Here is a 23,032-nt window from a genome sequence, read left to right on the forward strand (position 1 = left end):
GGGAAAGTATGACATCAACATGACCAAGCGGTGGTTTATTCCAGCTCTGTTGGATAAGGGGGAAATTACTTTCGTAGTTAAAAAGAACAATAACTTCATGTGCGTCCAAACCACCGCTTTTAAATTTCTCGACATGTGTAACTACTTGGCTCCGAACCACTCATATGCCACATTTTTGCGCGCTTTCAATTGTTCTGCTCAGAAGGGTTTTTTTCCATACGAATATATGGACAGTCTTGAAAAACTTAATGAAACTGCGCTTCCACCAATTTCAGCTTTTTACAGCTCCCTCACACGTCGTACTATTTCCGAATTAGAATACCAGATCTGCTTAGATGCATGGGCACGGGAGAGGATGAAAACAATGCGCGACTTTTTAGTCTGGTATAACAACCGAGATGTAGTGCCGTTTTTGGAAGCTCTTTCAAAACAGTGTAGCTTCTACCAAGGTCTCGGTGTCGATCCATTTAAGGAGGCTTTGTCCGTCCCCGGACTCACTCTTCGTTATCTCATGAACGGGGTGAGTCGGGACATACATTTTTCCTTATTTGGTCAACGTCATCAGGCTCTTCATCGACTTATTCGGGACAACATCGTCGGCGGGCCCTCCATAGTGTTTCATCGATATCACGAGAAGGGTATCACCACGATTCGTCCTGCACATTATGGTCGATCCGCTAAGTTGTGCAAATCAGTTTTAGGCTTCGACGCAAACGCGCTTTACTTAAATTCGATTTCGCAACTCATGCCAACATCATACTACACTGTCTTAACATTTAATCCCTCCAGCCGCTTGTTTGATTTAGACACAACCATGCAGTTTGGCCACATGGCTAGGTCTTGGTTGAACTGGCGGGCTGAGTCGGATGGGGTCTTTATTCAACACCAATTTAACAAGGGTGAAGTGCGTCTTGGGCAACGCAACCTGCCAGTGGATGGTTTTAGCAAAGAAACAAACACTGTGTACCAATTCCATGGTTGTTTTTTTCATGGCTGTGACAAATGTAGGGTACAGTTTCGGTTTAAGAACCTGGATGACGCCGCGGAAAAACGTAATAAGACAGCTCAAAATACCGCTTACCTCCAGGGCTTGGGCTATACTGTGGTCGAAATATGGGAATGTGAATTTCTTGTGCTACGCAGGGACGACATCAGGGTGCGTGCATTTTTGGCGAAACAACCCAAACCACAGACTGAAATTCCTCGCATAAGAAATTTTGAAAATGTACTTAAAGCTGTAAAAACGGGTCAAGTGTTTGGGTTGGTGGAATGTGACATTTCTGTTCCTCCCCATAAACGTAAATTTTTTGAAGAAATGAGCCCCATATTTAAAAACACAAAGGTGTCACGTCAGGACATAGGTGAATTCATGCGTGCCTATGCAGAAAAACATGATATTTTAAAAACTGAACGCCAATGCCTGATTGGAAGCATGAAAGGTGACAAAATTTTACTCGCCACCCCCCTCTTACAATGGTATTTAAAACACGAACTTGTTGTAACCCATATTTACTGTGTAATTTGTTATGAACCAAATGCTTGTTTTGCTTCATTCGGTAAAGATGTTTCCGCAGCTCGTCGACTGGGTGACGTTCACCCCGATAAAAAGATTATTGGCGACTCCATGAAACTTGTCGGAAATGCGAGTTATGGGAAATTATTGTGTAATAAGCTCCTCCACAGAAATATCACTTATTGCAATGGTGAAAAAGCTATGAAATCAATTAACAAAACCACATTTGAGTCATTGGCAGAACTTGATGAGGACCTTTTCGAGGTTCAGTCAAGGAAAGCCAAAGTTGTTCACAATCTCCCTATTCAATGTGGATTTTTTGTATATCAATATGCCAAACTCCGTATGCTTGAATTTTATTATGAATGTATTGACCGCTATGTAGACCGCTCCGATTTTCAATTAGTGCAAACAGACACGGACTCGTTGTACATGGCGCTTTCTGCTTCTTCGCTCGACGCTGTTATTCGCCCTGAACTTCGGCGAGATTTTTACAATAACTTTCACCTCTGGTTTCCTGCTGAAGCCTGTGATCGCCATCAGTCTCTTTTTGTTGAGTGTCGTGTTGCCCAATTGCCTTTTGTACAGGATGTGTGTTGTCGTGAACGCCACCGCTTTGACCTTCGCACGCCAGGTCTGTTTAAAATCGAGTGGAGTGGGGATGCTATTGTTGCTCTGACCTCTAAAACCTATTATTGCTCTGGCCCCACCGATAAGCAAGTGTGTAAAGGGATCCGCAAGGCACAAAACCCCCTGTCCCTCCAAACTTACCTCGATGTTCTAAAAACAAAGGTAAATGGCCGTGGAGTGAACACGGGCTTTCGAAGTGTGAATCAAAGAGTTTACACATACAACCAAACCCGCGATGGTATCAGTTATTTTTATCCAAAACGTAAAGTCTTACCCGATGGTATTTCAACAGAGCCACTGGACATTTAATTCACGACTGTTTACTTTGCTTTTTGTGTCTATGTTTGTTTGTGTTTCGCCTTTTATTCCATGTAATAAAAGAGTGGTGTTGGAGTGAAAAGAGTTTGTTTTTTTAATCTAAGGCCGAGTGCAAACAGAACCTTTACAACCCCCTCCCTTTAATCAATCGGAGTTCTCTCACAACCCCAAACCATTGGGTGCCACTAATTCATACACTCTCACAGACAACATTCTACTTATTTTTTCCCCCTCCGCCTCATCTCCCCTTCTCATCCTCCTCCACCTCTTCCATGGATCATGATACCTCCTCTAAACACGTCATGTTTCCTGTTTTAACTTCTTTCTTTTCATCTCTAATGCTATAAAAACCCGAAAGATAAACCGTTTCACCCACACTACAAAGCAAAAGAAACTACTTCAACAATGCCATCGACAAGAAAACGTCCCAGCTTAGAGTCTTGCCCACTGGACTGCGAGATGAGAGCTGAAAAAACAAGAGAAATGTTTGCAGAACTTCGACGCAAGCGAAGCAAGTCGACCACGCAAACTAGACTGCGATGCGGTACTTTGTCAGTTAAATTCGGCAGAGGACAGTTCTTTGGGGATGAAGAGCTGTGTGAGCTAGCTTCAGTGCTATTTCCCGAGTCGCCATACGTGTTAGTGTATTCAAAACCCGAAGAAGATGGTTACTGTCGAATGCAGATCGTGTACTGGGCCACTTGTGATGAGGACGACAAGTGTCTTATTGCCAATCGCATTAAGTCCATGACCGAAGATGTTGCAGTGGATAATATTATAATAAACTTTAAATTCAAAACGGTATTTGCTCCTGAAGCCTATCTACGACCGATAATTGAGAATGCCGAACACTACGAATTCTATCAGGCAAAGCTGGGGTTGATTGACACCATGGTCCGGGAACAGCTGTCCACTATAGAATCCCTCTTTGAAAGCACGGCACCATCTAAACTGTCCCCGCAAGGTGTCATAACACTTGCCGACTCTGATGAAAGCACCTAATATTCTCTCTCTCTCTCTCTCTCTCTCTCTCTCTCTCTCTCTCTCTCAACCCTATTTTTTTCCCCTGGTTTTCTCCCACAGGGAGAAAACTTTGGAAAAAAAAAAGGGGGGGAAGGGAGGTTTATTTGATTACGCTATGTTGTGTAATGTGCTGTACAGTGAAAATAAACTGGATGGAAGATTGTTTGTTTGTTGTATTTTAAATGAGATGATGTTACAATTCAGCGACAAAATTTTTAACAAGATGATCGTTAAATAGCCAATCGTCAGAAAACACACGTACAATGTCCGACATGGCAATGCCACGCATCCGGTGTAGCAGGTAAAAAATGCAATGTGCGCCACATGCAGAAGAGAAAGGGCTCTGCACCATTAGTCGATTCGAACGCCATGTTGTAGAATTGTTACTTAAAAACTTAATGAGTTCGACATGAAAAGCTTGTCTTCCGAAAGAGTCGTAGTATTCGCCCCGTCCTTCTTTATCAAAATATACAGCCAGCCAGTGTTCCCCCGCCCTGAAGCTAGGATCGGTGTTCACAATATAGGCCTTTGGGTAGGGGTGATCCAGATCACTGAGCTCATCACGGGAGTACACACCGCGAAAAACGTACCGCCCCACTTCATCATTATGCATTAGGGCGCTGATTTCATTCTCATCCATCACGCCGCAAAATCAAAGAGCACGTTTCTGTGTTTGTCGATCTCAAGCAAATTGTCAAATTCGCTGTACAAAACGATATTTATAGAGTTGGGTAGAGCTTCAGCAAAATGTGCCTCGAGACGAATGTTTCCATGACGAACGAGGTCAAAACTTGCCAAGTCGCTCTGGTCTGGTGTGAGGTCGAAGCAATAAAGCGTAAAACCCCCTCCATAATCATTTAAACTAATTCCGTTTCCTTCATTTTCGAAGTAAGTTCCGGTGCCAGTAAACAAGGAAAGAAAACTTCGAACGTAGCGTTTATTTTCAAAGTCTGGTTGGAGCGCTTTTCCTGGCACCATTTTTCCATCGTGGTACAATGCAAGATAGTTTACGTTCAAATGCTTAAAATGAAATGGGTTTTTGTTGTAGGCCCCATTGAAAGCGTCATTGTCGACAAAGCCGATAACGACGCGCTTGGGGATTTGACCACGAATAAATGTTTCCTGTGTGGTTGAGAGATCACCTTGGGGAACAGAGAAAATCTTTACCTCACCACGAGTAATTGGGTATTTGGCGGTACCGCGTTCCAGTGCTTTAATGTGACCCATTAAAACCGGTGCACTAGGATGAACCTTACGAACATACAGTCTCACGTCACATAAATTAACGCGGTATTCGGAATCATGGGCTGCCATGATGCAAAACGCATCTTTGCTGCGAGAAAGTCGCACTTTCAAATCAACTCCATTTAACAAGTAGCGATGCTGAAACATCATGTCAAGATGAAGTTTGCCCATCATCTCAATCCGTCGACTTTCTCTCGCTAGTCGCTTGCGTGTAGAGAAACCCGAATTGGCGTTGGTGATGGAGTCGAGCTGACCGCCAGTATCCCGCTTCCAGAGTCCAGCTGTGAGTTGAGACTCTTTTGCAGAGTTTCCAAAGGATAAGAGAGTCTCCATGTAAGCGCGGTATGGGTAGGTGTTGGAAGAGGGAGTTATCGTCTTGTTGTTTAAAGCCAAATCCACCTGCCCCCACAATGCATGAAGCCAGTAATTAACAGGTGCCACAACGGCGTCATTAGCGATGGCGCTCCCATCGGCGTTTGTTATGCGTGCTGTGCACATAAGCAGCGTGTTGGCCAAGTCAATGTAGTCATCGCCGGTACCCGAAATGGAAAATTCCACAGGTCCTGCATTTGTCAATGTCGATAACGGTAAATACTCTACCCACTGCGAGTGTTCAATGCTAATTTGAGTCGGTTTCAGACTAAACAAATCAAGTTCACTCTTCAGACACTTTCCCGAGTTCTGGTTGATAAGGGTTCCCATCATGCAAATATGTCACGCTGTTTCTTTCTCTTTTTGTGGCCTTTAGCAACACGTTTCTTGGTTTGCCGACGACGCTTAACCGCAGGTTCTCCTGGAGGCTGTGCAAACCCTTGATGCGCAGAACGTAATAAGGCCTGTCCCGCTTCTCTTGATCTTTTTATAGCCGCGGCGCGAGGACTTTGTCCACCGATAACGTCTCCGGCGAATTGCATCCCCGATTTTAGGGCTTGTTTTCCTACATGGCGTGCTCCTGATTTTAAAAGAGGAAGAACAGCCCTTCCGATGCTAGAAAAAATACTGCCGAGACCATGTCCCCTCTGTGAAACAGATCCAGCAAACACAGGAAGCCCATTCCCAACCTGCGCCAAGTAGTATTGCTCATAGTCCTTTATGTCCGCTTCAACACAATAAGGTCCGGTACAGTGGCGTCGCATTTTAGACTTGAAAAGGTCGCTTGCGAAAGTGAAGTGTCACTATCACGCGTCCACTCTCAAATGGTACAGAGCGCCCCACATCATCCTTTATATCAATTTCTATTGTAGCAAAGGAACGCAGACGGACGGGATGATATGAGGGATGGGAAAAGCGTTTAGAGTGTGTTTTACCCTTTCGGCTTGGTGTTGGAATCGTGTCCAAGAGAGGCACTAAAACATCTCCGACAACCCTTGGATGAATAATGTCCGTATAAACGTATAATGCCGTAAAGCCGTCATTTACATCACACACGCCTGTACTGAAGTGAAATCCAGGAGCAAACAGTGTCTGATCAAACCCCAAAACCCGTCCCAAACGCTCAGAAATGACCATCTCCTCTCGTTTGTCGAGACTGATCGTGGTCTGTTGCGTAAGCCGATCAAAGGTGAAAGCTTTTAACTCATTAGGCGTTGTCTTTTGACTACCTCCCGTCATCTCCTTCAATTTCCACGCTTTGCTTCGGAGAGGTTTAGTTCCTTGAGGGAGTGGACTCCTTGACCTTTTCCCCCTACTTGCTCTTACTCGATTAGAGCGTATAGCTTCCTGCATAGTAGCCACATTCGGACTGTTTACCGGGGCCTCCACTACCCCAAGAGTATTTGTTGGTATGTTTGGAGGAATCCATGTTTCTTTGCTGAGAAGGTCGTTTAGGCGGTCCACAACATGTTCCCCCGACTCGTAATACCCGCTCGGCAAAGTTACGGTTTTTTCAACTCCATTCCTAGTTACTCTGCACCAACCCTCTCCTGGCTGAACGTTTTTCCATGTTGTGGGAAAGTGGAAGTCAGTGAGAGCTACTTCCCACTGACCCGGATCCAATGTAATGAGTTGGGGAAGCTGCGTAACGTAATTAGTGACCGTGTTTTCTGGAAAAAAACGAGCACTGCTGTTGCTCGGCAGGGTGATATAAAACATGTCGCTCGCGTCTTAGGCGAGGAGCGGGCAAAAGGTATCCAACTCCACTGGCAAGCAAGGCGGTCCAGAGATTGGGATTCGGGTGACCTATTGTCAAGTTGACAAGACTGGTGATCACGACGATGAGAATAACAAAAACCTGGGACAGAAAAACAACCTCGGCACGAGGCAACAACTTTCCACAACAAGTCCAGTCGTTTCTCTCCGGTTGATCAGCCGGTGTGTGCGACGATGTCGCCTGCATTGATCCACGAATTAAACTCATCTGAATAATTTAACCACTTTATAAGCACTTGGCTAACACCCCGCCTTTTTCGCCTTTTTAACACCTTTTCGATTTGATAGGTGCATTTCTGAACTAGCTGCATCTCTGCTTCATAGAAGGTGCCCTTGATCGATTCACCATTGTAGTCTCTCAAAGTATAGGTCGGAATCGAACCGCACCTTCGCGATTTCACGTAAAACACTTCGCCTGACCATTTTGGGAGATAGCTCTTTTGGAATTTGGTTCTGGTGGTGACAATTCGAACTGGCGCACCTACGGTAAACTTACACACCTGCGGGGGGAGGAGGTCACCGTACAATCTTTGCCAAATTTCTTCTTGATTCAGTTGTGTTACAGACGCTGGGGAAGTTCCTATGCTGCGGTGGTAGCTCTTATTGTAACTGGCCACAACATCATCGAGAATGTCAATGTACGACGACCCCGATGTTTTAGTAAGATATCGCCAAATTCGCTCCTTTAAAGTTCGATTAAACCGCTCCACAATAGACGCCTTCGTTTCATCGTTAAAAGTTGTAAAAAACTGTATGTGATGTTTGGACAAACATTTTTGAAAGAGTGTGTTTACAAATTCTTTTCCACGGTCTGTTTGAAGTTTTTGCGGGCAGCGCCCACTTTCTGAGAGTATACGTTCGAAGGCCTGAACAAGGCTTTTTCCGGTTTTGTTTTTTATTGGTACAACCCAAGCGAATTTTGAAAATACATCAATGACGGTAAGCAGATACTTAAAACCACGATTAAATCGACTCAGTTTAATAACTTCGACCAAATCGGCCTGCCACTGGCTGTCGATCCCACCGACCACAACCCGAGAACGTAGAAAGTTTTTTCGAATGGGTTTATGGAGGGTGTAGGTGTCCTGTTTTTGCAACCATTCCCGCGCTGTTGACTGCTTGCAATGAGTTGCCCGCCGAAGTCGATCTACACCACCAAGGCTTCCTACACTGGACGGAGTAAAGTATGCCCCCGCAAAGTCTACAGAGCGACCCATCGTTTTGCAAGACGTGTGCTACGTTTGCGAGGTGAAGCGACTGGCACCTGGAAGATGCCCTGTCCCTCCCTTTTATCACCGACCAATGTCTTAGGAGCATTGGCTTCTGTCAAAGCCAACATAAACTGATCCCACCCGATGGGGCCGCCCGTCTTTTTTCTCTTGCGTATAATATCGTGCACCAAGTCTTCAATGTTGCTATTTTCGATCGTTTGACCTTTCAATACTAGCTGGCCAGTCGCTTGAAAGTCGATATTAGGATTATCTCGTATCAATCCCATTACACGCTCGGCTTTCCGTTTGAATGTCTTGGGCGTAGAGGCGATGATGTGGGCAACTATCTCCTGTTTTCGCTTTTCCTCCAGATTTGATTCTTCACTGCCGGGTTTTTCCTTTTCGACAATAGAAATTTCCATTGGTTTGTTGATAAGTTCGCTGTTGTAAAAGCGGTATCGTTGCAGAGCTTGGTTGTACAACTTCACTTTGCTTTCCAAATCCCCTGGTTCTTTCACTATTCCGTTCATTACTTTATCCAAATCACTCATTGCATTTTCAATAGGCGTGGATTGGGTAGGAGTTTTTTGTTGAAGGGATTTTAATACTCGTGGATCAACCAAAGCGAGTTTTTGAACGTTTTCCATTGAAATTTGTTATGTGTTTTTTATTTTATTTTCACTTTCCTCCAGTGAACAGTCCAGCAATTGCCGGAATCACAGTCCCGATCAAAGGCCCCAATAACGCAGACAAAAATCCACCACGTTGAATTATTTTGCGTTTTCTCTTTAGACTGGTAGACTTCTTTCCAAGTTCCCGAAGACCGTTTTTGTAACGCTTAAGTTTTCCACGCTCACTCGGAGAGAGGTTTACGTTCCCCTTTAAAACATTGTGACAGCATTCACAAATGGAATTTATTAAGTCGTGGTCCGCTCCTTTTATAATCGTCCGCACAAGTCTAGGCTTAGCGGTGCAGAGAGTTGTCAGCAAAGAAGCTTGTCTGCGGAGGCGTTTGGACATTTTCACTTGGGGAAGTAGATAAACGGTGTCTCACCGCGAAAGACGTTGCTCCGCAGCCGAAACTTATCCGGGGTTGACTGCTTGAAGTCAAGTAACAAATAACCGTGTGGCTTGGATGTAGCGTCACTATATGCTTCTTGCACAACACGCGAGCGCCCGGGATACACTTGCTTTGCCAGGTGAATGATTTGCGAAGAGTCTCTCGGATTTTTAAATACCACCAAGTAATGAGCGTTCAAGCTTATTGTGCGGTGCTCTTTGCCTTTATCAAAAAGGTTTTGGACAATGTAGATGACACTGACATTTTTGTGGTGACTTCCCTTGGTAAATAGGTTTGTTACACTTTTGTCACACTCGCTCATCAAATCATCAATGACCAGCAGCGTTCGTTCGTCGGGATTCAAATCCGTGGCCAAGCCCTTTACAAAATCCACACCACTTATACCCTCATACGCTGCTTGCCACTCTCCATAACACCAAACAACTCGATCGGGTGGGGGAGAGACTTGCTTTTCCTTTATCAAACGAGCAACAAAATACGTTTTACCGCAACTGGTTGGACCGGCCACAACGCAAGTAAATGGATGAAGAAATTCCATAGCCAAGAAAAATGAAACAAAGCAACCCCATTCAATGAAATTTATACCCCAACACCCGACCGTTGAGAGGAAGGCTACGCCTACTTAAAAACATAGGGAAAGTACATGAGGAGGGGGTGTTTGTACGTGTGTAAAGACCCACCTCCTCTATACACCCCCCAAAAAAAGCTACCGCCTCCTCTTCTCAAAAACACATTGATTCCGCCTCAAAAAAGACGCCGCACCGCGGCCACTTGACCCACTACTGACGCCCCTTTGCAGGCGATGTTTGCCCCGTTGGCAAAACGCATGTGCAAAGTTACAGCCCAATCGGACTTCTGTATCGCCCTGTGCAAAAAGTGATTTTCAGCAAAAACTGAGCATTTTTGTCAAAATTTGTAACTTGTCAAGTCGATAACTCACGAAGCGCTGAACCGAATTTGACGCCCCTTTGCAGGCGATGTTTGCCCCGTTGGCAAAATGCATGTGCAAAGTTACAGCCCAATCGGACATCTGTATCGCCCTGTGCAAAAAGTGATTTTCAGCAAAAACTGAGCATTTTTGTCAAAAGTTGTAACTTGTCAAGTCGATAACTCACGAAGCGCTGAACCGAATTTGACGCCCCTTTGCAGGCGATGTTTGCCCCGTTGGCAAAACGCATGTGCAAAGTTACAGCCCAATCGGACTTCTGTATCGCCCTGTGCAAAAAGTGATTTTCAGCAAAAACTGAGCATTTTTGTCAAAATTTGTAACTTGTCAAGCCGATAACTCACGAAGCGCTGAACCGAATTTGACGCCCCTTTGCAGGCGATGTTTGCCCCGTTGGCAAAACGCATGTGCAAAGTTACAGCCCAATCGGATTTCTGTATTGCCCTGTGCAAAAAGTGATTTTCAGCAAAAACTGAGCATTTTTGTCAAAATTTGTAACTTGTCAAGTCGATAACTCACGAAGCGCTGAACCGAATTTGACGCCCCTTTGCAGGCGATGTTTGCCCCGTTGGCAAAACGCATGTGCAAAGTTACAGCCCAATCGGACATCTGTATCGCCCTGTGCAAAAAGTGATTTTCAGCAAAAACTGAGCACTTTTGTCAAAATTTGTAACTTGTCAAGTCGATAACTCACGAAGCGCTGAACCGAATTTGACGCCCCTTTGCAGGCGATGTTTGCCCCGTTGGCAAAATGCATGTGCAAAGTTACCGCCCAATCGGACATCTGTATCGCCCTGTGCAAAAAGTGATTTTCAGCAAAAACTGAGCATTTTTGTCAAAATTTGTAACTTGTCAAGTCGATAACTCACGAAGCGCTGAACCGAATTTGACGCCCCTTTGCAGGCGATGTTTGCCCCGTTGGCAAAACGCATGTGCAAAGTTACAGCCCAATCGGACTTCTGTATCGCCCTGTGCAAAAAGTGATTTTCAGCAAAAACTGAGCATTTTTGTCAAAATTTGTAACTTGTCAAGTCGATAACTCACGAAGCGCTGAACCGAATTTGAAGCCCCTTTGCAGGCGATGTTTGCCCCGTTGGCAAAACGCATGTGCAAAGTTACAGCCCAATCGGACTTCTGTATCGCCCTGTGCAAAAAGTGATTTTCAGCAAAAACTGAGCATTTTTGTCAAAATTTGTAACTTGTCAAGTCGATAACTCACGAAGCGCTGAACCGAATTTGACGCCCCTTTGCAGGCGATGTTTGCCCCGTTGGCAAAACGCATTTGCAAAGTTACAGCCCAATCGGAAAGTGATTTTCAGCAAAAACTGAGCATTTTTGTCAAAATTTGTAACTTGTCAAGTCGATAACTCACGAAGCGCTGAACCGAATTTGACGCCCCTTTGCAGGCGATGTTTGCCCCGTTGGCAAAATGCATGTGCAAAGTTACATCCCAATCGGACTTCTGTATCGCCCTGTGCAAAAAGTGATTTTCAGCAAAAACTGAGCATTTTTGTCAAAATTTGTAACTTGTCAAGTCGATAACTCACGAAGCGCTGAACCGAATTTGACGCCCCTTTGCAGGCGATGTTTGCCCCGTTGGCAAAACGCATGTGCAAAGTTACAGCCCAATCGGACTTCTGTATCGCCCTGTGCAAAAAGTGATTTTCAGCAAAAACTGAGCATTTTTGTCAAAATTTGTAACTTGTCAAGTCGATAACTCACGAAGCGCTGAACCGAATTTGACGCCCCTTTGCAGGTGATGTTTGCCCCGTTGGCAAAACGCATTTGCAAAGTTACAGCCCAATCGGACTTCTGTATCGCCCTGTGCAAAAAGTGATTTTCAGCAAAAACTGAGCATTTTTGTCAAAATTTGTAACTTGTCAAGTCGATAACTCACGAAGCGCAGAACCGAATTTGACGCCCCTTTGCAGGTGATGTTTGCCCCGTTGGCAAAACGCATACGCAAAGTTACAGCCCAATCGGACTTCTGTATCGCCCTGTGCAAAAAGTGATTTTCAGCAAAAACTGAGCATTTTTGTCAAAATTTGTAACTTGTCAAGTCGATAACTCACGAAGCGCTGAACCGAATTTGACGCCCCTTTGCAGGCGATGTTTGCCCCGTTGGCAAAACGCATTTGCAAAGTTACAGCCCAATCGGACTTCTGTATCGCCCTGTGCAAAAAGTGATTTTCAGCAAAAACTGAGCATTTTTGTCAAAATTTGTAACTTGTCAAGTCGATAACTCACGAAGCGCTGAACCGAATTTGACGCCCCTTTGCAGGTGATGTTTGCCCCGTTGGCAAAACGCATACGCAAAGTTACAGCCCAATCGGACTTCTGTATCGCCCTGTGCAAAAAGTGATTTTCAGCAAAAACTGAGCATTTTTGTCAAAATTTGTAACTTGTCAAGTCGATAACTCACGAAGCGCTGAACCGAATTTGACGCCCCTTTGCAGGCGATGTTTGCCCCGTTGGCAAAACGCATGTGCAAAGTTACAGACCAATCGGACTTCTGTATCGCCCTGTGCAAAAAGTGATTTTCAGCAAAAACTGAGCATTTTTGTCAAAATTTGTAACTTGTCAAGCCGATAACTCACGAAGCGCTGAACCGAATTTGACGCCCCTTTGCAGGCGATGTTTGCCCCGTTGGCAAAACGCATTTGCAAAGTTACAGCCCAATCGGACTTCTGTATCGCCCTGTGCAAAAAGTGATTTTCAGCAAAAACTGAGCATTTTTGTCAAAATTTGTAACTTGTCAAATCGATAACTCACGAAGCGCTGAACCGAATTTGACGCCCCTTTGCAGGCGATGTTTGCCCCGTTGGCAAAACGCATGTGCAAAGTTACAGCCCAATCGGACTTCTGTATCGCCCTGTGCAAAAAGTGATTTTCAGCAAAAACTGAGCATTTTTGTCAAAATTTGTAACTTGTCAAGTCGATAACTCACGAAGCGCTGAACCGAATTTGACGCCCCTTTGCAGGCGATGTTTGCCCCGTTGGCAAAACGCATTTGCAAAGTTACAGCCCAATCGGACTTCTGTATCGCCCTGTGCAAAAAGTGATTTTCAGCAAAAACTGAGCATTTTTGTCAAAATTTGTAACTTGTCAAATCGATAACTCACGAAGCGCTGAACCGAATTTGACGCCCCTTTGCAGGCGATGTTTGCCTCGTTGGCAAAACGCATGTGCAAAGTTACAGCCCAATCGGACTTCTGTATCGCCCTGTGCAAAAAGTGATTTTCAGCAAAAACTGAGCATTTTTGTCAAAATTTGTAACTTGTCAAGTCGATAACTCACGAAGCGCTGAACCGAATTTGACGCCCCTTTGCAGGCGATGTTTGCCCCGTTGGCAAAACGCATGTGCAAAGTTACAGCCCAATCGGACATCTGTATCGCCCTGTGCAAAAAGTGATTTTCAGCAAAAACTGAGCATTTTTGTCAAAATTTGTAACTTGTCAAGCCGATAACTCACGAAGCGCTGAACCGAAATTGACGCCCCTTTGCAGGCGATGTTTGCCCCGTTGGCAAAACGCATGTGCAAAGTTACAGCCCAATCGGACTTCTGTATCGCCCTGTGCAAAAAGTGATTTTCAGCAAAAACTGAGCATTTTTGTCAAAATTTGTAACTTGTCAAGTCGATAACTCACGAAGCGCTGAACCGAATTTGACGCCCCTTTGCAGGCGATGTTTGCCCCGTTGGCAAAACGCATGTGCAAAGTTACAGCCCAATCGGACATCTGTATCGCCCTGTGCAAAAAGTGATTTTCAGCAAAAACTGAGCATTTTTGTCAAAATTTGTAACTTGTCAAGTCGATAACTCACGAAGCGCTGAACCGAATTTGACGCCCCTTTGCAGGCGATGTTTGCCCCGTTGGCAAAACGCATGTGCAAAGTTACAGCCCAATCGGACTTCTGTATCGCCCTGTGCAAAAAGTGATTTTCAGCAAAAACTGAGCATTTTTGTCAAAATTTGTAACTTGTCAAGTCGATAACTCACGAAGCGCTGAACCGAATTTGACGCCCCTTTGCAGGCGATGTTTGCCCCGTTGGCAAAACGCATGTGCAAAGTTACAGACCAATCGGACTTCTGTATCGCCCTGTGCAAAAAGTGATTTTCAGCAAAAACTGAGCATTTTTGTCAAAATTTGTAACTTGTCAAATCGATAACTCACGAAGCGCTGAACCGAATTTGACGCCCCTTTGCAGGCGATGTTTGCCCCGTTGGCAAAACGCATGTGCAAAGTTACAGCCCAATCGGACTTCTGTATCGCCCTGTGCAAAAAGTGATTTTCAGCAAAAACTGAGCATTTTTGTCAAAATTTGTAACTTGTCAAGCCGATAACTCACGAAGCGCTGAACCGAATTTGACGCCCCTTTGCAGGCGATGTTTGCCCCGTTGGCAAAACGCATGTGCAAAGTTACAGCCCAATCGGACTTCTGTATCGCCCTGTGCAAAAAGTGATTTTCAGCAAAAACTGAGCATTTTTGTCAAAATTTGTAACTTGTCAAATCGATAACTCACGAAGCGCTGAACCGAATTTGACGCCCCTTTGCAGGCGATGTTTGCCTCGTTGGCAAAACGCATGTGCAAAGTTACAGCCCAATCGGACTTCTGTATCGCCCTGTGCAAAAAGTGATTTTCAGCAAAAACTGAACATTTTTGTCAAAATTTGTAACTTGTCAAGTCGATAACTCACGAAGCGCTGAACCGAATTTAACGCCCCTTTGCAGGCGATGTTTGCCCCGTTGGCAAAACGCATGTGCAAAGTTACAGCCCAATCGGACTTCTGTATCGCCCTGTGCAAAAAGTGATTTTCAGCAAAAACTGAGCACTTTTGTCAAAATTTGTAACTTGTCAAGTCGATAACTCACGAAGCGCTGAACCGAATTTGACGCCCCTTTGCAGGCGATGTTTGCCCCGTTGGCAAAATGCATGTGCAAAGTTACCGCCCAATCGTACATCTGTATCGCCCTGTGCAAAAAGTGATTTTCAGCAAAAACTGAGCATTTTTGTCAAAATTTGTAACTTGTCAAGTCGATAACTCACGAAGCGCTGAACCGAATTTGACGCCGCTTTGCAGGCGATGTTTGCCCCGTTGGCAAAACGCATGTGCAAAGTTACAGCCCAATCGGACTTCTGTATCGCCCTGTGCAAAAAGTGATTTTCAGCAAAAACTGAGCATTTTTGTCAAAATTTGTAACTTGTCAAGTCGATAACTCACGAAGCGCTGAACCGAATTTGACGCCCCTTTGCAGGCGATGTTTGCCCCGTTGGCAAAACGCATGTGCAAAGTTACAGCCCAATCCGACTTCTGTATCGCCCTGTGCAAAAAGTGATTTTCAGCAAAAACTGAGCATTTTTGTCAAAATTTGTAACTTGTCAAGTCGATAACTCACGAAGCGCTGAACCGAATTTGACGCCCCTTTGCAGGCGATGTTTGCCCCGTTGCAAAACGCATGTGCAAAGTTACAGCCCAATCGGACTTCTGTATCGCCCTGTGCAAAAAGTGATTTTCAGCAAAAAGTGAGCATTTTTGTCAAAATTTGTAACTTGTCAAGTCGATAACTCACGAAGCGCTGAACCAAATTTGACGCCCCTTTGCAGGCGATGTTTGCCCCATTGGCAAAACGCATGTGCAAAGTTACAGCCCAATCGGATTTCTGTATTGCCCTGTGCAAAAAGTGATTTTCAGCAAAAACTGAGCATTTTTGTCAAAATTTGTAACTTGTCAAGTCGATAACTCACGAAGCGCTGAACCGAATTTGACGCCCCTTTGCAGGCGATGTTTGCCCCGTTGGCAAAACGCATGTGCAAAGTTACAGCCCAATCGGACATCTGTATCGCCCTGTGCAAAAAGTGATTTTCAGAAAAAACTGAGCATTTTTGTCAAAATTTGTAACTTGTCAAGTCGATAACTCACGAAGCGCTGAACCGAATTTGACGCCCCTTTGCAGGCGATGTTTGCCCCGTTGGCAAAACGCATGTGCAAAGTTACAGCCCAATCGGATTTCTGTATTGCCCTGTGCAAAAAGTGATTTTCAGCAAAAACTGAGCATTTTTGTCAAAATTTGTAACTTGTCAAGTCGATAACTCACGAAGCGCTGAACCGAATTTGACGCCCCTTTGCAGGCGATGTTTGCCCCGTTGGCAAAACGCATGTGCAAAGTTACAGCCCAATCGGACATCTGTATCGCCCTGTGCAAAAAGTGATTTTCAGCAAAAACTGAGCATTTTTGTCAAAATTTGTAACTTGTCAAGTCGATAACTCACGAAGCGCTGAACCAAATTTGACGCCCCTTTGCAGGCGATGTTTGCCCCGTTGGCAAAACGCATGTGCAAAGTTACAGCCCAATCCGACTTCTGTATCGCCCTGTGCAAAAAGTGATTTTCAGCAAAAACTGAGCATTTTTGTCAAAATTTGTAACTTGTCAAGTCGATAACTCACGAAGCGCTGAACCGAATTTGAAGCCCCTTTGCAGGCGATGTTTGCCCCGTTGGCAAAACGCATGTGCAAAGTTACAGCCCAATCGGACTTCTGTATCGCCCTGTGCAAAAAGTGATTTTCAGCAAAAACTGAGCATTTTTGTCAAAATTTGTAACTTGTCAAGTCGATAACTCACGAAGCGCTGAACCGAATTTGACGCCCCTTTGCAGGCGATGTTTGCCCCGTTGGCAAAACGCATTTGCAAAGTTACAGCCCAATCGGAAAGTGATTTTCAGCAAAAACTGAGCATTTTTGTCAAAATTTGTAACTTGTCAAGTCGATAACTCACGAAGCGCTGAACCGAATTTGACGCCCCTTTGCAGGCGATGTTTGCCCCGTTGGCAAAATGCATGTGCAAAGTTACATCCCAATCGGACTTCTGTATCGCCCTGTGCAAAAAGTGATTTTCAGCAAAAACTGAGCATTTTTGTCAAAATTTGTAACTTGTCAAGTCGATAACTCACGAAGCGCTGAACCGAATTTGACGCCCCTTTGCAGGCGATGTTTGCCCCGTTGGCAAAACGCATGTGCAAAGTTACAGCCCAATCGGACTTCTGTATCGCCCTGTGCAAAAAGTGATTTTCAGCAAAAACTGAGCATTTTTGTCAAAATTTGTAACTTGTCAAGTCGATAACTCACGAAGCGCTGAACCGAATTTGACGCCCCTTTGCAGGTGATGTTTGCCCCGTTGGCAAAACGCATTTGCAAAGTTACAGCCCAATCGGACTTCTGTATCGCCCTGTGCAAAAAGTGATTTTCAGCAAAAACTGAGCATTTTTGTCAAAATTTGTAACTTGTCAAGTCGATAACTCACGAAGCGCTGAACCGAATTTGACGCCCCTTTGCAGGTGATGTTTGCCCCGTTGGCAAAACGCATACGCAAAGTTACAGCCCAATCGGACTTCTGTATCGCCCTGTGCAAAAAGTGATTTTCAGCAAAAACTGAGCATTTTTGTCAAAATTTGTAACTTGTCAAGTCGATAACTCACGAAGCGCTGAACCGAATTTGACGCCCCTTTGCAGGTGATGTTTGCCCCGTTGGCAAAACGCATTTGCAAAGTTACAGCCCAATCGGACTTCTGTATCGCCCTGTGCAAAAAGTGATTTTCAGCAAAAACTGAGCATTTTTGTCAAAATTTGTAACTTGTCAAGTCGATAACTCACGAAGCGCTGAACCGAATTTGACGCCCCTTTGCAGGTGATGTTTGCCCCGTTGGCAAAACGCATACGCAAAGTTACAGCCCAATCGGACTTCTGTATCGCCCTGTGCAAAAAGTGATTTTCAGCAAAAACTGAGCATTTTTGTCAAAATTTGTAACTTGTCAAGTCGATAACTCACGAAGCGCTGAACCGAATTTGACGCCCCTTTGCAGGCGATGTTTGCCCCGTTGGCAAAACGCATGTGCAAAGTTACAGACCAATCGGACTTCTGTATCGCCCTGTGCAAAAAGTGATTTTCAGCAAAAACTGAGCATTTTTGTCAAAATTTGTAACTTGTCAAGCCGATAACTCACGAAGCGCTGAACCGAATTTGACGCCCCTTTGCAGGCGATGTTTGCCCCGTTGGCAAAACGCATTTGCAAAGTTACAGCCCAATCGGACTTCTGTATCGCCCTGTGCAAAAAGTGATTTTCAGCAAAAACTGAGCATTTTTGTCAAAATTTGTAACTTGTCAAATCGATAACTCACGAAGCGCTGAACCGAATTTGACGCCCCTTTGCAGGCGATGTTTGCCCCGTTGGCAAAACGCATGTGCAAAGTTACAGCCCAATCGGACTTCTGTATCGCCCTGTGCAAAAAGTGATTTTCAGCAAAAACTGAGCATTTTTGTCAAAATTTGTAACTTGTCAAGTCGATAACTCACGAAGCGCTGAACCGAATTTGACGCCCCTTTGCAGGCGATGTTTGCCCCGTTGGCAAAACGCATTTGCAAAGTTACAGCCCAATCGGACTTCTGTATCGCCCTGTGCAAAAAGTGATTTTCAGCAAAAACTGAGCATTTTTGTCAAAATTTGTAACTTGTCAAATCGATAACTCACGAAGCGCTGAACCGAATTTGACGCCCCTTTGCAGGCGATGTTTGCCTCGTTGGCAAAACGCATGTGCAAAGTTACAGCCCAATCGGACTTCTGTATCGCCCTGTGCAAAAAGTGATTTTCAGCAAAAACTGAGCATTTTTGTCAAAATTTGTAACTTGTCAAGTCGATAACTCACGAAGCGCTGAACCGAATTTGACGCCCCTTTGCAGGCGATGTTTGCCCCGTTGGCAAAACGCATGTGCAAAGTTACAGCCCAATCGGACATCTGTATCGCCCTGTGCAAAAAGTGATTTTCAGCAAAAACTGAGCATTTTTGTCAAAATTTGTAACTTGTCAAGCCGATAACTCACGAAGCGCTGAACCGAATTTGACGCCCCTTTGCAGGCGATGTTTGCCCCGTTGGCAAAACGCATGTGCAAAGTTACAGCCCAATCGGACTTCTGTATCGCCCTGTGCAAAAAGTGATTTTCAGCAAAAACTGAGCATTTTTGTCAAAATTTGTAACTTGTCAAGTCGATAACTCACGAAGCGCTGAACCGAATTTGACGCCCCTTTGCAGGCGATGTTTGCCCCGTTGGCAAAACGCATGTGCAAAGTTACAGCCCAATCGGACATCTGTATCGCCCTGTGCAAAAAGTGATTTTCAGCAAAAACTGAGCATTTTTGTCAAAATTTGTAACTTGTCAAGTCGATAACTCACGAAGCGCTGAACCGAATTTGACGCCCCTTTGCAGGCGATGTTTGCCCCGTTGGCAAAACGCATGTGCAAAGTTACAGCCCAATCGGACTTCTGTATCGCCCTGTGCAAAAAGTGATTTTCAGCAAAAACTGAGCATTTTTGTCAAAATTTGTAACTTGTCAAGTCGATAACTCACGAAGCGCTGAACCGAATTTGACGCCCCTTTGCAGGCGATGTTTGCCCCGTTGGCAAAACGCATGTGCAAAGTTACAGACCAATCGGACTTCTGTATCGCCCTGTGCAAAAAGTGATTTTCAGCAAAAACTGAGCATTTTTGTCAAAATTTGTAACTTGTCAAGCCGATAACTCACGAAGCGCTGAACCGAATTTGACGCCCCTTTGCAGGCGATGTTTGCCCCGTTGGCAAAACGCATGTGCAAAGTTACAGCCCAATCGGACTTCTGTATCGCCCTGTGCAAAAAGTGATTTTCAGCAAAAACTGAGCATTTTTGTCAAAATTTGTAACTTGTCAAATCGATAACTCACGAAGCGCTGAACCGAATTTGACGCCCCTTTGCAGGCGATGTTTGCCCCGTTGGCAAAACGCATGTGCAAAGTTACAGCCCAATCGGACTTCTGTATCGCCCTGTGCAAAAAGTGATTTTCAGCAAAAACTGAGCATTTTTGTCAAAATTTGTAACTTGTCAAGTCGATAACTCACGAAGCGCTGAACCGAATTTGACGCCCCTTTGCAGGCGATGTTTGCCCCGTTGGCAAAACGCATTTGCAAAGTTACAGCCCAATCCGACTTCTGTATCGCCCTGTGCAAAAAGTGATTTTCAGCAAAAACTGAGCATTTTTGTCAAAATTTGTAACTTGTCAAATCGATAACTCACGAAGCGCTGAACCGAATTTGACGCCCCTTTGCAGGCGATGTTTGCCTCGTTGGCAAAACGCATGTGCAAAGTTACAGCCCAATCGGACTTCTGTATCGCCCTGTGCAAAAAGTGATTTTCAGCAAAAACTGAGCATTTTTGTCAAAATTTGTAACTTGTCAAGTCGATAACTCACGAAGCGCTGAACCGAATTTGACGCCCCTTTGCAGGCGATGTTTGCCCCGCTGGCAAAACGCATGTGCAAAGTTACAGCCCAATCGGACATCTGTATCGCCCTGTGCAAAAAGTGATTTTCAGCAAAAACTGAGCATTTTTGTCAAAATTTGTAACTTGTCAAGCCGATAACTCACGAAGCGCTGAACCGAATTTGACGCCCCTTTGCAGGCGATGTTTGCCCCGTTGGCAAAACGCATGTGCAAAGTTACAGCCCAATCGGACTTCTGTATCGCCCTGTGCAAAAAGTGATTTTCAGCAAAAACTGAACATTTTTGTCAAAATTTGTAACTTGTCAAGTCGATAACTCACGAAGCGCTGAACCGAATTTAACGCCCCTTTGCAGGCGATGTTTGCCCCGTTGGCAAAACGCATGTGCAAAGTTACAGCCCAATCGGACTTCTGTATCGCCCTGTGCAAAAAGTGATTTTCAGCAAAAACTGAGCACTTTTGTCAAAATTTGTAACTTGTCAAGTCGATAACTCACGAAGCGCTGAACCGAATTTGACGCCCCTTTGCAGGCGATGTTTGCCCCGTTGGCAAAATGCATGTGCAAAGTTACCGCCCAATCGTACATCTGTATCGCCCTGTGCAAAAAGTGATTTTCAGCAAAAACTGAGCATTTTTGTCAAAATTTGTAACTTGTCAAGTCGATAACTCACGAAGCGCTGAACCGAATTTGACGCCGCTTTGCAGGCGATGTTTGCCCCGTTGGCAAAACGCATGTGCAAAGTTACAGCCCAATCGGACTTCTGTATCGCCCTGTGCAAAAAGTGATTTTCAGCAAAAACTGAGCATTTTTGTCAAAATTTGTAACTTGTCAAGTCGATAACTCACGAAGCGCTGAACCGAATTTGACGCCCCTTTGCAGGCGATGTTTGCCCCGTTGGCAAAACGCATGTGCAAAGTTACAGCCCAATCCGACTTCTGTATCGCCCTGTGCAAAAAGTGATTTTCAGCAAAAACTGAGCATTTTTGTCAAAATTTGTAACTTGTCAAGTCGATAACTCACGAAGCGCTGAACCGAATTTGACGCCCCTTTGCATGCGATGTTTGCCCCGTTGCAAAACGCATGTGCAAAGTTACAGCCCAATCGGACTTCTGTATCGCCCTGTGCAAAAAGTGATTTTCAGCAAAAACTGAGCATTTTTGTCAAAATTTGTAACTTGTCAAGTCGATAACTCACGAAGCGCTGAACCGAATTTGACGCCCCTTTGCAGGCGATGTTTGCCCCGTTGGCAAAACGCATGTGCAAAGTTACAGACCAATCGGACTTCTGTATCGCCCTGTGCAAAAAGTGATTTTCAGCAAAAACTGAGCATTTTTGTCAAAATTTGTAACTTGTCAAGCCGATAACTCACGAAGCGCTGAACCGAATTTGACGCCCCTTTGCAGGCGATGTTTGCCCCGTTGGCAAAACGCATGTGCAAAGTTACAGCCCAATCGGACTTCTGTATCGCCCTGTGCAAAAAGTGATTTTCAGCAAAAACTGAGCATTTTTGTCAAAATTTGTAACTTGTCAAATCGATAACTCACGAAGCGCTGAACCGAATTTGACGCCCCTTTGCAGGCGATGTTTGCCCCGTTGGCAAAACGCATGTGCAAAGTTACAGCCCAATCGGACTTCTGTATCGCCCTGTGCAAAAAGTGATTTTCAGCAAAAACTGAGCATTTTTGTCAAAATTTGTAACTTGTCAAGTCGATAACTCACGAAGCGCTGAACCGAATTTGACGCCCCTTTGCAGGCGATGTTTGCCCCGTTGGCAAAACGCATGTGCAAAGTTACAGCCCAATCGGACTTCTGTATCGCCCTGTGCAAAAAGTGATTTTCAGCAAAAACTGAGCATTTTTGTCAAAATTTGTAACTTGTCAAGTCGATAACTCACGAAGCGCTGAACCGAATTTGACGCCCCTTTGCAGGCGATGTTTGCCCCGCTGGCAAAACGCATGTGCAAAGTTACAGCCCAATCGGACATCTGTATCGCCCTGTGCAAAAAGTGATTTTCAGCAAAAACTGAGCATTTTTGTCAAAATTTGTAACTTGTCAAGTCGATAACTCACGAAGCGCTGAACCGAATTTGACGCCCCTTTGCAGGCGATGTTTGCCCCGTTGGCAAAACGCATTTGCAAAGTTACAGCCCAATCGGAAAGTGATTTTCAGCAAAAACTGAGCATTTTTGTCAAAATTTGTAACTTGTCAAGTCGATAACTCACGAAGCGCTGAACCGAATTTGACGCCCCTTTGCAGGCGATGTTTGCCCCGTTGGCAAAATGCATGTGCAAAGTTACATCCCAATCGGACTTCTGTATCGCCCTGTGCAAAAAGTGATTTTCAGCAAAAACTGAGCATTTTTGTCAAAATTTGTAACTTGTCAAGTCGATAACTCACGAAGCGCTGAACCGAATTTGACGCCCCTTTGCAGGCGATGTTTGCCCCGTTGGCAAAACGCATGTGCAAAGTTACAGCCCAATCGGACTTCTGTATCGCCCTGTGCAAAAAGTGATTTTCAGCAAAAACTGAGCATTTTTGTCAAAATTTGTAACTTGTCAAGTCGATAACTCACGAAGCGCTGAACCGAATTTGACGCCCCTTTGCAGGTGATGT

The 23,032-nt window shown here is 44.8% G+C and overlaps 2 protein-coding genes across 2 annotated transcripts; one reads left to right on the forward strand and one right to left on the reverse strand.

The window, feature by feature from the left end:
- Window positions 1-19: 19 nt before the first annotated feature.
- Window positions 20-2,536, forward strand: LOC145207800 (uncharacterized). The gene has a single exon (XM_080078796.1). It carries the CDS (start codon window positions 20-22, stop codon window positions 2,450-2,452), a length of 2,433 nt encoding a protein of 810 aa, XP_079934922.1. The 3' UTR covers window positions 2,453-2,536.
- Window positions 2,537-4,123: 1,587 nt separating this feature from the next.
- LOC145207801 (uncharacterized protein F54H12.2-like) lies at window positions 4,124-5,431 on the reverse strand. Its single transcript, XM_080078797.1, has one exon. It carries the CDS (start codon window positions 5,429-5,431, stop codon window positions 4,124-4,126), a length of 1,308 nt encoding a protein of 435 aa, XP_079934923.1.
- Window positions 5,432-23,032: the final 17,601 nt, after the last annotated feature.

This window comes from Phallusia mammillata, unplaced genomic scaffold (genome assembly GCF_965637545.1).
Source record: "Phallusia mammillata unplaced genomic scaffold, kaPhaMamm4.hap1.1 HAP1_SCAFFOLD_169, whole genome shotgun sequence".
Lineage (NCBI taxonomy): Eukaryota > Metazoa > Chordata > Ascidiacea > Phlebobranchia > Ascidiidae > Phallusia > Phallusia mammillata.

What these genes read in the sequence shown, in the direction of transcription:
- LOC145207800 (XM_080078796.1), top strand. Translation starts at nt 20, where the DNA reads ATGACCAAGCGGTGGTTTATTCCAGCTCTGTTGGATAAGGGGGAAATT.
- LOC145207801 (XM_080078797.1), bottom strand. Translation starts at nt 5,431, where the DNA reads ATGGGAACCCTTATCAACCAGAACTCGGGAAAGTGTCTGAAGAGTGAA.